The following is a 16,018-nucleotide window of genomic DNA, read 5'->3' as shown; positions in this document are numbered from 1 at the left end:
CCACAACACGCATTTCCAGCGACCCAGTGAGATGTGATTGAGGGGCTTTGAACCTGGCTGGCCCGGGAAAGCTGTAGGGGTGGATAGAGCTCTTTCCTTCTGGGCTGTCTCCATCTGTCCCTACCCCTTCCATGCCCCACCCTACTCCCACCAAAAAGTAAAAAAATCAGGATGTTTTTCACTGTCCATTGCTTTGTGTTTTAATAAACAATTTGCAGTGACACTCTGTGTTGGGATTGAGTTTGAACTTGATTGCAAAGAAGTGACGTGATGGGATGGGAAGAGGGAAACCCAGGGGTTCTCTTGGCTGCTAAGGGTTCTTCCGTGATGAGTCTGGGAGCTTTCTTTTCTTTTCACCAGGATGTTTGGTTAAGGGAACGGAGTTTTGTTAAATGCTGCCTGGCCATTTCAACCAGCAGCTCATTCAAGGAAAAATAAACAGTTGTTATGCTTCCACTTTCACTGGAACACCAGGCCATGACACTTTCACTTCCAAGGCACACTGAGCCTGCTGCCTCCCCTCCCGTTTTCCCCTCAGCTTCCACCATAGCCTGTGGACAGACTAAGCCATGGGACGGTTTTCTCTGCTTTTTCCTTTTCTGATGTGTTGTCAGTGTTGACAAGGGAAGGGGCAGAAAGAGCAGGAAGGATTTTTTTTTTTCCTATAATTTATCCATCATGTTTTATAGCTGAGGAACATGAAGCTCAAAAAGCTTTAGTAATTTACCCCAGGCTAGTCAGTAAATGATCAAGCCAGGATTCAAACCCAGTCTATTTGTCTGCAAAGCCCATGATCTTTCTAAGGCTATAAGAATAATAATTACAGATGTCTTTTATTGAGCCTTTGAAATGGGCCAGGCACAAGGCCAAGCAGTTTTACAGATGTTATCTCTGTTTAATCTTCAACCAACCAGCTGGTACTTTTAAGAGGTGAGGTGACTTGCCGAAGACCACACAGCCAGCAAAAGGCAGAACTGAGGTTTTACACCAGGACTCTTGCTCTTAATCATTATCTCTCCAGCCTTCCACTCCCTGCCTGATGCCATGTGCTGTGTTTCTCCAAGCAGGAATGGAGGCTGCTGGTTTGGGGAATGGGAGGGAGAGCTTGGCCTACCTCCCTCAGTTATCCCTTGAAGGGCAGAATTCAGTGCTCAGTTCTAAGAATGAAGCCTGTGTGGATGGAGTCTGTTCTCAGGGCCCAAAGAAGCCAGGAGGCCCACAGAGCCTCATTCTTAGCTTGAACCCACCCATAACTGGAGTTCTTTACTAATTTAGACTTGGCTGTTACTATTTCAAGTAGCTTCGCATGAGCTGCCAAATGGGGAAGAGACCTGAAGAAGCCCTGCTCTAGGGACTCGCAGGGAGGGAAATTGTCTGACAGAAGATCTTGGGCCAAGTGGGGGGGGTTGGGTTAAACCACTCTTGGGTCCAGATCTTTTTTTTTTTTTTTTTTTGGGTCCAGATCTTAATCTCACTAAGGAAATCAGGCTCCCGGTTGGCTGGAGCCGGTGTGTCGGACCTTTCTCCATACTTAGTACCCCATGCCCCTCCACCCCCCATAGAGGAAGAGAGATGAGTTTTTCCAACATTTACTGGAAAGCCTGTTGCCATAGCAATGGTGAGGGGGTCAAGGCAGAACAGAGGTGTGGAGTGGGCAGGCCTCTGCTCTCTAGCAACCTGAGATGGTAGGCACCTCACTGCGGTACTCTGGCCCAGGAGTCTTAGTTTTGTTTGTTGCTAACCACTTATATTAGTGAAAAATAACCCCACTTACTTTTTGGCTGGGGCGTTGTCCTAAGACTCCCTCTCCTGGGTTTTCTTACAGCTTCCACTTGACTCCGTCTGTTGCTTCCTCAAGCCTTGGTCCCCAGCTCATTTCCTCTCTGCTCTGACTTGACTGTTCTTTTTGGTCACCGCACTTTTCAATCCAGCTCCATGGCTTCTTCCTGCCCAGGGTGCCTGCCCTCAGCAGAGGGGTCCTGGAGAAAGAGGCCACTTAAATGTATTGTCATAGCGACCATTCATGAAACACTCTCCCTGGCTCCAGCAGAGTGCTTTTCGTTGCTGTTTTCATCTCCTTTTTTAAAAATTTATTTTATTTATTTACTTTTGGCCGTGTTGGGTCTTCGTTGCTGCGCACAGGCTTTCCATAGTTGTGGCGAGTAGGGGCTCCTCTTCATTGCGGTGTGCGGGCTTCTCATTGCATTGGCTTCTCTTGTTGCAGAGCACGGGCTCTAGCTGCATGGGCTTCAGTAGTTGTGACACGCGGTCTCAGTAGTTGTGTCTCAGTAGTTGTGGCTCGTGGGCTCTAGAGCACAGGCTCAGTAGTTGTGGCGTACAGGCTTCGTTGCTCCACGGCATGTGGGATCTTCCTGGACCAGGACTCGCCACCAGGGAAGCCCTCATCTCCTCTTTACAACCCTAGGAAAGACCAGTGACTAGCCTGACTTATAAATAAGAAAACTTAGGCTCACAGGGCATAAATGACCTGCCCAAAGTCACATAGCTGGTAGGTGGCAGAGTGAGGACTGGAACTTAGCTCTGTCTAACCGCAAAGCCTGTGCTCTTAACGTCATGATGTACTACTTTTAAGAAGGAACCTTTTGAATGTAGATAACTGAAGAAGCTGGGTGTTGGTTACGTGGAGGTTTATTATATTATTCTTTCTCTAAAAAGAAAGTAACCTTTTAAGACTTAGTGATACAAAGTGCGTAAGTACATTTTAAAAATCGGGGGACTTCCCTGGTGGCACAGTGGTTAAGAATCCGCCTGCCAATGCAGGGGACACGGGTTTAAGCCCTGGTCCAGCAAGATCCCACAAGCCACGGAGCAACTAAGCCCGTGTGCCACAACTTCTAAGCTGCATTCTAGAGCCCATGAGCCACAACTACTGAGCCTGTGTGCTACAACTACTGCAGTCCACACACCTAGAGCCTATGCTCCGCAACAAGAGAAGCCACCGCAATGAGAAGGCTGCGCACCACAATGAAGAGTAGCCCCTGCTCGCTGCAACTAGAGAAAGCCCGCACGCAGCAACAAAGACTCAACACAGCCCAAAACAAACAAATAAATAAATAAATAAAATATTAAAAAAAATTTTCTATGGGGTGCAGAATGTGAAAACTCATCTTTCTTAGTCCTACCTCTTTAATCCCTAGAGGATATACAGGTGTATTATCTTTGGTGTATATCTTTCATTTTATATATATTTATATATATTTATATGTACGTACACACATATTTACATAATATATTTGCACATGTGCAAGTGTGCCTTTAGAATTCCATTAAGGAATTACTGAATCAAACACTATATGCACGGGACTTTCCTGGCAGTCTAGTGGTTAAGACTCTGCGCTTCCACTGCAGCGGATTCGGGTTCAATCCCTGGTCAGGGGACTAAGATCCCACATGCTGCGCAGCACGGCCAAAAACAAAACAAAGCAAAACAAAAAACAGTATATGCACTTAAAATTTTGAAAGTTCTGCCCTCAGCAAGGCTATGTGAATTTCCACCCACCAGTCTTGTGCTGTACGACTTTGGAATATGCCATGAATCCTTTTCGGAAACAGGTGGGATATAAATAATAAATTAATGCTTTTAAAGAACAGCCCTCAGCCAGGGAGAGAAGTGACTTGGGTACTATGGAAATCACTAGCTCTGTTTCCCAGACCACAAGGCCTGCCTGCAGTCCCAGCCACGACTTGCTGATTCGGCGGATGCCATCTTTAGGGAAGCAGCAGGAAGGAGGACTGAACTTCCCTGGCTCGGCAGAAAAAAGCCCTCTGATGTCCTGCTTACCTTGGCCGCATCAGCTCTGGGCCCCACCTGCCTGGCCTGATTTGAGGCAGACTGCCTGGCAACTCTGGGACTGCCCTGGAAAACAGCCACTGTCACACCTCTTACAGTGAGGAAAATAACCAGCTTAAGGAGAGGGACTTGAAGAGCACCAAGCTGCGGTGAAAGGGAGGCCAGCCTTTCTACTCCAGTCTTCCCATGTCTGGCCCAAGGAGACACTGGAGTTGCTATTTAATGCAGTCAATCTCTATTTTTCTTTTTCCACCCAACAGGGAATTAGTATATGTACTTTTCAGAAAACTTTTTTTTTTAAAGAGCCTTTTGACATACCTTAGAAAGATTTGGTGAGGAGAGACAGAGGCAGATTGGAGGTTATGGCCCTAATTTTTCCTACTGCCTCTTAAAAAGGAATATTTAAGGATATTTTTCCTTTCTTTCTGTGTGTTTTCTGTTCTCCTAAAGACATAATCTTTTGCTTTTTAACCACAGTTTATAGGTAGTGATCAGAGAGAGTACAGGCCTCAACTCCTTTATATGGCAGTATTTATTTAAAATTTTTTGAGCAGAAAAAAGTGATCAAGTTTGAGGTGGCTTTTAAATTTTAAGAGATTGTAATAAGTCTACTTTGACTTAAGAGTCTGCCTTCCAGATGCAGATCCTAAGTTAGTTAGTTATTTTTATTTATTTATTTATTTAAAGGTATACAAGCAGCCCATGATCATATGCTTGTTGTGATAAAATAGTATAGAAGTAGCTCTAAAGAGTGTCAAAAGTGAATATATCCCCCTTTAATCCCTTCCAATTCTCTCCTCCCCCAAGGGAACCTCACTTAACTCTAGTGTATATCCAAACCCCTTCCTGTGTAGTTACAGATAGAAATAGTCATATACTTTCAATTTTTTTTTTTTTTTTTCCAGTACGCGGGCCTCTCACTGTTGTGGCCTCTCCCATTGCAGAGCACGGGCTCCAGACGCGCAGGCTCAGCGGCCATGGCTCACGGGCCTAGCCGCTCCACGGCATGTGGGATCTTCCTGGACCGGGGCACGAACCCGTGTCCCCTGCATTGGCAGGTGGACTCTCAACCACTGCGCCACCAGGGAAGCCCTACTTTCAAATTTTAAACAAATGGGATTATGTGCCTTGCTCCCCCCCCATCAAACTATCTGAGATCTCTCCATACTAGTAAGTAGAGATGGACCTCATTCTTTTTAACAGCTGCATAACATGAATGGGTGCAACTATAACTTGTTGTAATTTTTCAGTTTTACAAATGGTCCTGCAGTAAACATCTTCGTGCATACATGTAGGCTAAATTCCCGGATGTGGAATTGCAGGTAAACGCGTCAATACGTTTGTTATCATCCCTAAAAAGAGAAAAGCTGGGACCCAGGTAACTCTAGTCCTGGTGCTGAGGACAAATGTTTAGTCAGCAGGTGATTGTGTGAAATGGCTCCATGCTAAACTCCCTTCTTCGTGATTCACAATCAAGTAACATATTAAGAGTTCTGGAAATTCTTCAGTAACCACTTACTGCTGAGTAGTTTAAAAAGAATTGTTTGCAAAGGGAAATTGCAATGTGCAAATGTGTAATTCTTGTACACATCTTAAAATTTCCCTGAACAGTTTGGGAAGTCTCCCCCCCGGTGGTAATCTCTCAAAGACAGGACAGCATTTAGATAGGAACTGGCCACATACTGTTCCACCAGGCTGGGCAGCTGAGGTGGAGTCAGGTTTGGATTTGGTCCAGGAACCAGGCGAGGCCTGTCAGCCACTCCCAAACCCCTCGGATGAGAGGGATCCAGAAAGTCCTGCATAAATCAAGGCTTTGAGGCTGACCAGTAGGGAGAGGGGTAGAGTTTCACTTCGGCCTGAGTCTATCTAAGAGGTGACATCAACCTAGCACACACACTTTGCATCAGTCAGGCCCAAGCCTCCAACAGAGAAGGGTGTGGATCCAGAATCTCTAGAGAAGGAGCCACTTAGGGTATAAGAGGGCAGTGTCCTCCCCCCTCCCACTCACCTCCTCCAGTCCTTGAAATCATGGTTAATTTCCATGGCTCAGTGCAGATGTCACCCCTGAAGCCTCTCCCCTAGCCCCTAGACCCCTCCTGTGTGCTCTGGTAGCACCTCTGCTTCAGCAATTAGCAGTCTGTTTTGTCTTCTGGTTCATTCATACTTATTGGGCTGATCTAGAGGAAGGGCCACATGATGAATTATGTACCTCACAGTCTTCCCCAACAAAGTGGGAGCTCCTCCGTAGCCCGGTGCTGTTCAGGCTTTCCTTCACTCATTCATTCATTCGATCATCATTGAGCACCTACCATGTGTCAGGCATTAGCTAGACTGCCTGAATACAGTGGTGAATACAGCAGACTCAATCCCTCCCTCTTTCGTATTCTTATATTCCCTGTAGCCCAGCCCAATGTCTAGCCCAAAGCCTGACACAGTACGGTTTAGAAATGGCAATCTAATTGGAAAGCTGCCTTTGCATAGCAAGAACTGCCTTACCTCCTAGACTACAGATGAAAAAACATTTTCTCAAGATGCCTCGTCTACATTTTATGTGATGGAAAGTCATTTGACTGTACGGGATATTTTTTTAGACATTTGGGGTGACCTCGGGGGCTTGATGGAGAATCTGGAGTGCTAAGGTGCCAGCCACCTGGCTGGACCAACGCTGGCGGGAGGGCGCTACCGACGCGGCCCGCAGGTCCCGCCCCCACAGGCCCCGCCCCCACGGGTCCGGCCCCGCCCCCGCTCTCCATAGTTACGGCTGCGGAGGCGGCGGCCATCTTGGCGGCGGAGCGATGAGCGGGTCGAATTCTAAGGCTGCGGCCGTGGGGTCGGCGGCTGGGCCCGGGGGGCTGGTGACTGGCAAGGAGGAGAAGAAGAAGGCTGGCGGCGGCGTCCTGAACAGGCTTAAGGCGCGGCGGCAGGCGCCCCACCACGCGGCCGACGACGGCATCGGGGCAGCGGTTACGGAGCAGGAGCTGCTGGCTCTGGACACCATCCGGCCCGAGCACGTTCTGCGCCTCAGCCGGGTCACAGAGAGTAAGTGCGGGGCCGGCCGCGCCCTCCCCTCGCGCCGGTCCCTGGGTCCCTTGTAGCCTAAGCGGAGCTGGCCGCTTGCCGCTCGGCCGGTACAGGGTGTCCACCCAGGCGCCCCCGGCCGGCCGGGCCGCGCTGCCCACCCTCACCTAGACCTGGTCGGGAGGGGTTCTCCTGGGCTTGACTGCCCCCCTCTGAGTCCGGCCACGCTAGGCTTCCCCGTGGCCCGTCCCCGCTGGGCCCTCAGGCCCGGCCGTTCTCCTCCTCAGTTGGATCTGTTTGGGTGGGGGCCCGCCTTGGCTTAACCGGATCCTCCTGACCCTGGGAAGTGGGCCGCTGCCCCCCCGCCATCAGTGAAGTTCCTGACTAGCTAGGCCCCCTCAACTTGTCTACAGCCAGCTTCCGCCGCCCTCTGCCAGCCCAGACCCCTACCCTAGCTGCTTTCTCTGTCTTTCCCTCCCCTCCGGCCCCTGACAGCCCCGCCCCCTTTCCAGCCTGCCTTGGCCCCCTACCTCTTTGGGTCCCTAGCGTTGCCCCTTTGTGTGCAGGTGGGCTCCTCCTTCCTCAAATACATTGCCGTGGCATTTCGTGCCGCATTAAAAAAATAAAGTTTCAGTTCACGTACAAAACCAAAATGTGAATCCTGCTTTTGACACTTGTTCCAGTGAATTAAGAATATGTCAGGGTGTCAGAGATGCATTTCTTGCATAAAATGCAACCGTCCTACACCTTTTCATTGATAGTACGAGGGGTGGGGAGAAATATATAGCTCACCCCCTGTCCTGGTTTTCCTCTTTTCTGTTCTCTTCCAGGCCAACACCTGACTTGATGCCTTTTTTCTTGCTGCTGTTCCCCGCTAAGAGTTTGCAGTCAGTTGGTTAGACCCTGCTTTGCCCAGCGGGCCCTGTCCTCCAGACTTCTAACGTTGAAGCACCAGCACTCCCTTGATGGATTAAAGGCTGCCGTCCTATTATCTGCTGAATTGCTTTAGTCGGCAGCCCAGGGGTGCTCAGGTGTCCGTCAGGGAGATGGAGGCCACCCCCAGTGATTTGAGGATGACAGTTTGGGGGGATAGGCCTTGGTCCAGCCTGTATGAAAGGGAATTCCCATCTCCTAAAATAGCTTTAATTTGAGTCTGGGTATTTTCATATCCCCATTTTCCATCACTGTTTGGGTTGGGACTGTCCTTTGCATGCCCGAGTATATCTTTAGAAGGTCTTGCTATTCTGTTTCATAGAAACATTGTGAAAAAGTTGCTTCTGTTCTGACCCAGATTTCATTTGGGGCTCTGAAGGTACGGAAATGCTCACCACCTCACCTTTCTCACCCCATGCTTTCTCCTGATACCAAAGGTGAATTAGGCCACTCTAATGCCTGGCCCTAAGTGGCATTCTAGGAGAGCACTCAGGTCCTGTGTAGGAGCTTGAGCGTGGTGCCATTGCTCACACACACCTCAGCAGCTTATTGGAGAAAGTCACAAGTCAGCTTGGTGACCTCTGGATTCTTTACTCTTCTTAAAGTCTGTTCCATTCAGCAGGTTATTTATTGAGTCCCCTCTAAAGGTGCAGAACCAATCTCAGCACTTTTGGGAGTTACAGAATAATCAGTAGCTCTCAAGTTTGCCATCTTATTGGAGAGTCAGCTTGTAAAACATGAAACAGCTAACACAAACAGGCAGTATAATATAAAGTGTCAAAGTGAGTTGTGGAGAAGATGCTCTCAGGAGTCATGAGAGAAAGAAATCAATGAAATTGTCTTTGATCAGTACTGTTTTGATTAGTTGATCTGGTTTCTGGGGGCTCTACTTTGGCCTCACGCCCTCCACAGCAGATCCGTCCTGCTGCCTGGGTAGGTATGGCCCACCACCTGGTTTTGTGCAGCCCACAAGCTAAGAGTGGTTTTAACCTTTTCAAATGGTTGGAAAAAAAAAAAAAATCTTGGGACACATGGTTATATAAAATTTGTATTTCGTGTCTATAAATAGTTTTATTAGAATACAGCCACACCATTCATTTCCATGTTTGTGGCTGCCTTTGTGCTACAGCGACACAGCTGAGTAGTTGTGATAGTGACTGTGTGGCCAAAAGCCTAAATTATTCATGATCTGACCCTTTACAGAAAAAGTTTGCTGATCTGTGCTTTGTGATACGGTCACCATATTAGCCATTAGATCAGCATAAATGTTTTAAAATGGATTTCTAAAAAAAATTCTATCCTGTTGTGATATCCAATGAAAGCTTTATAGGCCATTTTTGAAGTGTTTCCAAAGAAATCCCCTTTTACCATCCCTATTTCTAAAGTGTTACAGTAATCTTTCATCCACACAAGCCCATGCACTTTTTTTCTTTCTTGGATCCCCTAATTCTCTCCACACAACTTTTGCTTATAACATAAAAGGAAGTTTTGGGGTGTATTTTAAGTGAATTGTGTAAGAAAAAAACCTGAGTTTGCTTCAAAACTTGAGAAAGAAATGGTGGATTTGGAGGATTATTTAACGGCATTGGTCTCTCTCTCTCATTTTCAGATTATTTATGTAAACCCGAAGACAACGTCTACAGTATTGATTTCACACGCTTCAAAATTCGAGATTTGGAGACCGGGACAGTGCTTTTTGAGATTGCCAAACCTTGTGTGTCAGGTAGGCCTTAGTATTGCAGTAGTCACTTGACAGTTGGAGCAAAAGGTCTTTCACACTTGAGTTTTTGTGTGCCATTGCATCCTGTGTCACAGACTCCAGCGGCCTGCTTCCAGCCGCCTCCTGAAGCCGCCTTGGGCCTGTTGGCTTGAAGCTGTGCTGAGAGGCTGATGTTTGTTGAGTATCTACTCTGCGCTGGTCACTGTGTTCCACATCTTTCTGTTTACATCAGTTCGTGTAATCCTCACACCTCCGTGTGGGGTTATTATCCTTATTTTACAGATAAGGGAACTGAGGCCCAGAATTTCCAGGTGACTTTCCTAAGGTCTTCTGCCCTTTGATCTTACCATGTTTCCTCCACTTAGGAAAGGAATCCTTGAAATTAAACTCCAATGAGGAAGCCTACCTGAACCTTGAGTCCTGGGGACACTCTGGAAGGGTGATACGGAGGATTCCAGTCCAGATCATGAGGCAGTGTCTTCTCACGCCCTTTCCTTTAAATAGTGTCTCAGATTTCCCAGTAAGTCCTAGTTTGGACTTTAATAATATCTGCCATTTTCTGGATGAACAGAAGGCCCAGACCTGTGAACTCATCTACTTGGGACCCCTTAAGGTAGCTTTGAATGGACACTTCCTGTGCTTGTGATGCAGTTCCAGGGTGATTCATTTCTGACCAGGGGACCACACGTAGGTCTTTGGAGCACATCACTGGAAATGGAGCACCCCCTGGAGTTAGTTACTAGAACACCAGCCTAGATAGTCCTTCAGAGTATCAGTCATGGTCTGTGTTGATGACTCTTTTTGCCAAGCTTTTCTCTTCTGATTTGCTATTCAGAAAGAGCCTGTAAATTTGGTAAGACAGCTGTTGGTAACCCAGATAAGTCAAAAGGCTTTCATGAAAAAGTCTCAGCTCAGGTTAATTATACAGCCAAGGCTAGAGCACTGGTCTCCTCACCCCATCCAGTATTCTTTTTTTGAAATCAATTAATTAATTAATTAATTTTGGGGCTGCTTTGGGTCTTTGTTGCTGCACGTGGGCTTTTAGTTGCGGCGAGCAGGGGCTACTCTTCATTGCGTTGTGCGGGCTTCTCATTGTGGTGGCTTCTCTTGTGGAGCATGGGCTCTAGGCGTGCGGGCTTCAGTAGTTGTGGCACATGGGCTCAGTAGATGTGGCTCGCGGGCTCTAGAGCGCAGGCTCGGTAGTTGTGGCGCACGGGCTTAGCTGCTCTGCGGCATGTGGGATCTTCCCCGACCAGAGATCGAACCTGTGTCCCCTGCATTGGCAGGCAGGTTCTTAACCACTGCACCAGCAGGGAAGTCTCACCACCCAGTATTCTTTATGCTGTCATAATCTAGTACTGACCAGGGCATCTAAAGGCTCAAGCTTGTGGGTACTTAAATCTTGTATTGGGAGGGTCAGGGCCAGCCAGCTTCCTGGGTCTGTGCTGTTCGTATCTCTAAGCCACAGGTCCTAGTACTTAAGATGTTCCCAGGACCCCAGGGCTACTTCAGGTGTATGGATTTGCATGAGACTGGGCTCAGAATAGTCATTTCAGTATAAAACTAAATCTCAAGAAGAAGGTCAGCTGCAGATTCTGTAAAAATACCTTGATTTACGACCCATCCAGTCTTTACCTTTAAGGATCTTGATTCACTAAGAATACACACACACTGATTCAATGCCCTCCTACAGCACTTGTTCGGATGAGTTCGAATCCCTGAGAAGGTTTGGTCTGATCCTTTTTGAATCCCATTGTTGGAGCCAGGGCTGTGGAGTCCCTGACTTTGAACCCCTACTCAGTCTGGTTGCCCAGCTCCTCTTGGGCTTGTCACAGGCAGAGATGTTTGATGCTGAAAAAGACTCCTCTTTTACTGCACCTATGTTCAGCCTGGAACTGGAAAAAATACCCTTGCTGGATACTGGGTGGCTGTAGCTACTAGAGAGGGAACTAACTCCTTGTTTACATTAGAATGTTCTCTGATTCATTTTACAAATCTTTCATTTCTGGGTTCAGGAGTGGACTAGACCAGAGCCCGTTGTTACTCTTGTGGACCCTCTCTCAGGTCTCACATGTTGGTTCATGGCCCATCTGCTTCACCTTTTCCCAGGTCCTCGGAGTGTTGGGCCTGGTATGGCCTGGAATAGGCATTAGTCCAAGGAAGTGCAGTACCCCAAGGCTATAGGTCAGTGTCTTCCATTTAAATAGCACAATTATTTCTAGGGATTTGTCTTTGCTATGTCAGAAATTTTTGCATTCTTTGAAGGTGCCTTTTGAATAGTTTCAACTTTTATAGACTCATTCTTTTGGTTAGCAGCAAGCACTTTAACTGGGTCAACAGCAGACCTAGTCTGTATAGCAGAGACCATGTCACAGCCACCCAGCTGGTGTTTCAGGCTTCACCGTTAGGATATGGCCCAAGGCCCCAGATTATATAAAAGGCAAACAGCTTAGTGTTTAAGAACAGGCCTTGAGTCTGATGGACCTGGATTCACATCCTTGCTCCCTCCATTTACTACAGGCGTACCTCATTTTATTGTGCTTCACAGAAATTGTGTTCTTTACAAACTGAGGGTTCGTGGCAACCTTTCATTGAATAAGTCTATTGACTCCATTTTTTTCAACAGCATTTAAAAAAAATTTTTTTTATTGAGGTATAGTTGATTTACAGTGTTGTTTTTTTTTTTAACAGTGTTGTGTTATTTTCTGGTATACAGCCAAGTGATTCAGTTATACATATGTATATTTTTTCATATTCTTTTCCATTATGGTTTATTATAGGATATTGAATATAGCAGCCCTTTTTTTTTTTTTTTTTTTTTTTGCGGTACACAGGCCTCTCACTGTTGTGGCCTCTCCCATTGTGGAGCACAGGCTCTGGACATGCAGGCTCAGCGGGCATGGCTCACGGGCCCAGTCGCTCCACGGCATGTGGGATCCTCCCAGACCGGGGCACAAACCTGCGTCCCCTGCCTCTGCAGGCAGACTCCCAACCAGTGCACCACCACGGAAGCCCCAGCAGCATTATTTTTAAATTAAGCTGTGTGCATTGTTATTTTTGGACATAATGCTATTGCATACTTAATGGATTATAGTAAAGTGTAAACGTAACTTTTGTATACACTGGGAAACCAAAAATTTCATGTGACTCTCTTTATCATGGTGGTCTGGAACTGAACCCGCAATCTCTCTGAGGTCTGCCCATATCTGGGCGACTTTGGACACGTTAGCTAATCGCTCTGAGTCTGAGCTTCCTGGTCTTTAAAGTGGAAATAAAATGAAGACAAAATCTACAGGATCACAGGATCCTGCGAGGCGTGCAGCACGGAGCCTGGAATTACAGCATGTGCTCAGTGAGTACTGGCTGCCCTGCCATATCGGTGTCGGTGTCGGTACTGCTGATCGGTTGTGCTCTTTGCCGAGATGGTGATTCAGCTTCCGTGTGCTCTTGCAGACCAGGAGGAGGAGGAGGAGGAGGTGGCGGCGGCGGCGGCGGCGGCAGGCGGAGATGTGGATGTCAGTGCTGGCCGTTTCGTCCGCTATCAGTTCACGCCAGCATTTCTCCGCCTCCGCACCGTGGGCGCCACGTGAGTACCAGCATTTCCTGAAGGGGGGACGTTCTTCTGGTTCAGAGAAGAATGTTCTCTGTTAGGTTTGGGGTTGGCTTTAGAGGAGGGAGGAGGCAAAGTCAGGCTCACAGAGATTTATTCTGCAGGGTGGAGTTCACGGTGGGAGACAAACCTGTGTCAAACTTCCGGATGATCGAACGGCACTATTTCCGGGAACGCCTGCTGAAAAACTTTGACTTTGATTTCGGCTTCTGCATCCCCAGCAGTAGGAACACTTGTGAACATATCTATGAGTTTCCCCAGCTTTCTGAAGATGTCAGTACGTATCCCCTGACTTTCAGAACATCCTGGATTCTTCAGGCTAGAGGAACAGACCTTGAAATGAAATCCATCTAGTCCAACGACCTCATTTGCAGAGAAATAGGGACATGATGCGTCTCTAGTCTTTCGACCTCAGGCTTCTTGTTTCCTATTGCTCCTGTCTCATGTTTCAAACTCTGACTCTGCCTGCATGGGAGCACTGAAGGTTTTAATACAGGCCATCCCTTTTAGATGCCTGCTGTGGGGAAGAGAGTGGCTGAGGGAGATAAGAGGAGGCCCCTGACAATCCCTGGGAGTCCAGTTCGATACACGGCCAGTCATGGTTTCACTGTGTTCTAGTCACCGGCTGTGTTCTAGTCACCGGCTCCTGCTCGGCACTCCTTTAGCCCTTTGCTTTTTCCCTAATCAGAACTACATGGGAAACTGTGGGCTAAGTAGAATTCTAGTCCTGAGAACTACCTCTTTCTCATTCTCTGCAGGTAGAAGGTCAATTAGATGAAACTGTTAGAATAGATCCAGCAGGCGCTAGGAAGCTGTTAGAGGTTTGGAGCAGGAGTAACGTGAGGGAAGCCGTGTCTGAGGAAGAGTCACCCTGTAGTTCTGGGGAGGAAGAACTGGGGAAGGCGCCGGAGGGAGAAGGCTGGGCCGGGGAGGAGATGGACTGAATGACAGAGGAAGAACAGGCTGTGTATTCCCATGGCTTCGGTCTGGCCCTCTCACATTAGCATCCCCTGTGAGGAATTAGGGAAGGTTGTTCTAGAGCGGTCAGGATGTGAGTGGGGATCCTGTGAGTAGTGGTGGAGTTTAGTTGGATTGTTGGCGAAGGTCTACATACACCGACCAATTTTCTCAGAATCCCAGGTCCTTAAAATTGTCATTTTCTGACAGGTATTCTTGACTGGTGCAGCAGTACTGTTCCCAGGTAAAGTGAGGATTGCTGAGGAGTGGGCAGGGCGTTGATGACTGCATCAACTGTTAGGATCCTGGTTTGAAGCCTGCTCCCCAGGCTGGGCTGGGATGTGTAGATGCTTGCGAGAAAAGATTACGTACAGTATTTCAAGTTTTTATCTAAGGCCATGTAACTTTTTCTTCTTGAAGCCAAGTAAGCTAAAAGAGCGTGGGGGTCAATACTCTGGATATGAACTAAATAACTCTGGCCTGGCTGAGTTCAAAGAACTTGAAACAGTCAGCTCTCCTTTTGAGAACTGTGGTCAGCAACAGCATTTCCTCCAGAGGATTCAGAATAGCATGTGACCATTGACTCAGAACCAACCAGAGGTAGTGACTCGCAGTTCTCTTGACCCTCCAGTTACGGTTAAAGAGGTCGGGGCAACTGCCAGAACAAACAGAAGATTTAAATCTGGATCCCAAGATAAGCTCACCCTTTGCTGGATTGTTGGCAAGTTAATACCCTGAGCCACCTCTGGAGAAGGCTCCTTGCCCTTTGTGCCCCTACATCCATGCACACCTGGGATTCCTTTGTTGTCAGGGTTGCCTGCGGGACGTGAGCACAGTGAGGCCCAGCTTTCTGAATTTGGACCAGAGTGTCTAGAGGTGGGGACCAGAAGCACCAAGTCAACAGGCTGCTGTGGTGCCTGTTGGCAAATGGGTGGGCACCTCTCCCTGGGGTTCTGACGGAGCACCAGGCTGGCGATGGCCTCGGAGGGCCAGGTCCAGAGCTGGTTGCATCCTTCTGTTGAAGTGGACAGCATGCTTAGTTTGGGGGCCTCTGTGGTCCCCAGGTCTCCCCAGCTCTCAAGGCCTGGCTCCCTCTGTTCTGACCTCATTATTCTGACCGCGTGTGCTCACATTTTCAGGAAGGACTGGTTTACGAATTTTAGAGGGAATGCTAAGTTTTATCCCACCTGGCCCATGGGGCAGACTCACACATAAGTCTTTGCTTTTTTCCTTTCCCTGACTTGCAGTTCGTCTGATGATTGAAAATCCCTATGAGACCCGTTCTGACAGCTTCTACTTTGTCGACAACAAGCTGATAATGCACAACAAGGCTGACTATGCCTATAATGGGGGCCAGTAGCTGTGGCAGGAGCGGACGGGGAGGTGCTTTGCTGCGGCCCAAGGTCCTGGTGCACGGAGGTGGCTGAAGCTGCGGTCTGTCAACACACATCTGGAACCTGGCCCCAGGAAGCCGAGGCTGGGGTGGCAGTTTCCTGTGCTCCAAGAGAGGTGCCAAGCAGTGCTGTGTTTCCTTCCCCAGTATTTTTTCTTCCTTTTTCCCCTGCCCCTTAGGTCACGGAGGTACTATAGTAAAACTTAGCATAAGGCTCCTGGAATCCAGATAAAAATAGAAAGTTTATTTTCATGTAGTCATGGCTCCTCTGGGTTGTCCTGTTGAGCCTGGGTCTCTCCAGGCAGAGCTGTGCCGGGGAGAGAAGGCTCTTCTGTAGGTTCAGCGGCGCTGTGGGAAGCTGAGACTCCTCTCACCTGCGGGGTCGCCATCGGCACACTCTGACCTCAGCCTGTGCATCGTCCTAAACCAACTGGGGGGGCAGAGGGAAGGAGTGGTGCCAGGAGTTGAGGCACTGGGGTGGGCAAGGCTGCCAAACTGAAGGATCTGTCTTACGTAGGGGCCGTTTATCTGTCTGACTTCCGGATCCTCAGCCGGTCCTCCTGGGGCTCCACTGAG

General features: G+C 48.2%; 1 protein-coding gene across 1 annotated transcript; it reads left to right on the top strand.

Moving 5' to 3' along the window:
- Nucleotides 1-6,606: 6,606 nt before the first annotated feature.
- Nucleotides 6,607-15,409, top strand: UNC119B (unc-119 lipid binding chaperone B). The gene is made up of 5 exons (XM_065890441.1): nucleotides 6,607-6,850; nucleotides 9,372-9,485; nucleotides 12,936-13,068; nucleotides 13,197-13,369; nucleotides 15,297-15,409. Exons 1-5 carry the CDS (start codon nucleotides 6,607-6,609, stop codon nucleotides 15,407-15,409), a joined length of 777 nt encoding a protein of 258 aa, XP_065746513.1.
- The last annotated feature ends 609 nt before the right edge of the window (nucleotides 15,410-16,018 follow it).

This window comes from Phocoena phocoena, chromosome 13 (genome assembly GCF_963924675.1).
Source record: "Phocoena phocoena chromosome 13, mPhoPho1.1, whole genome shotgun sequence".
NCBI classification, from domain to species: Eukaryota; Metazoa; Chordata; class Mammalia; order Artiodactyla; family Phocoenidae; genus Phocoena; species Phocoena phocoena.
Note: the sequence above shows the minus strand (reverse complement) of the source record. Positions and strands in the feature narration are given on the sequence as shown.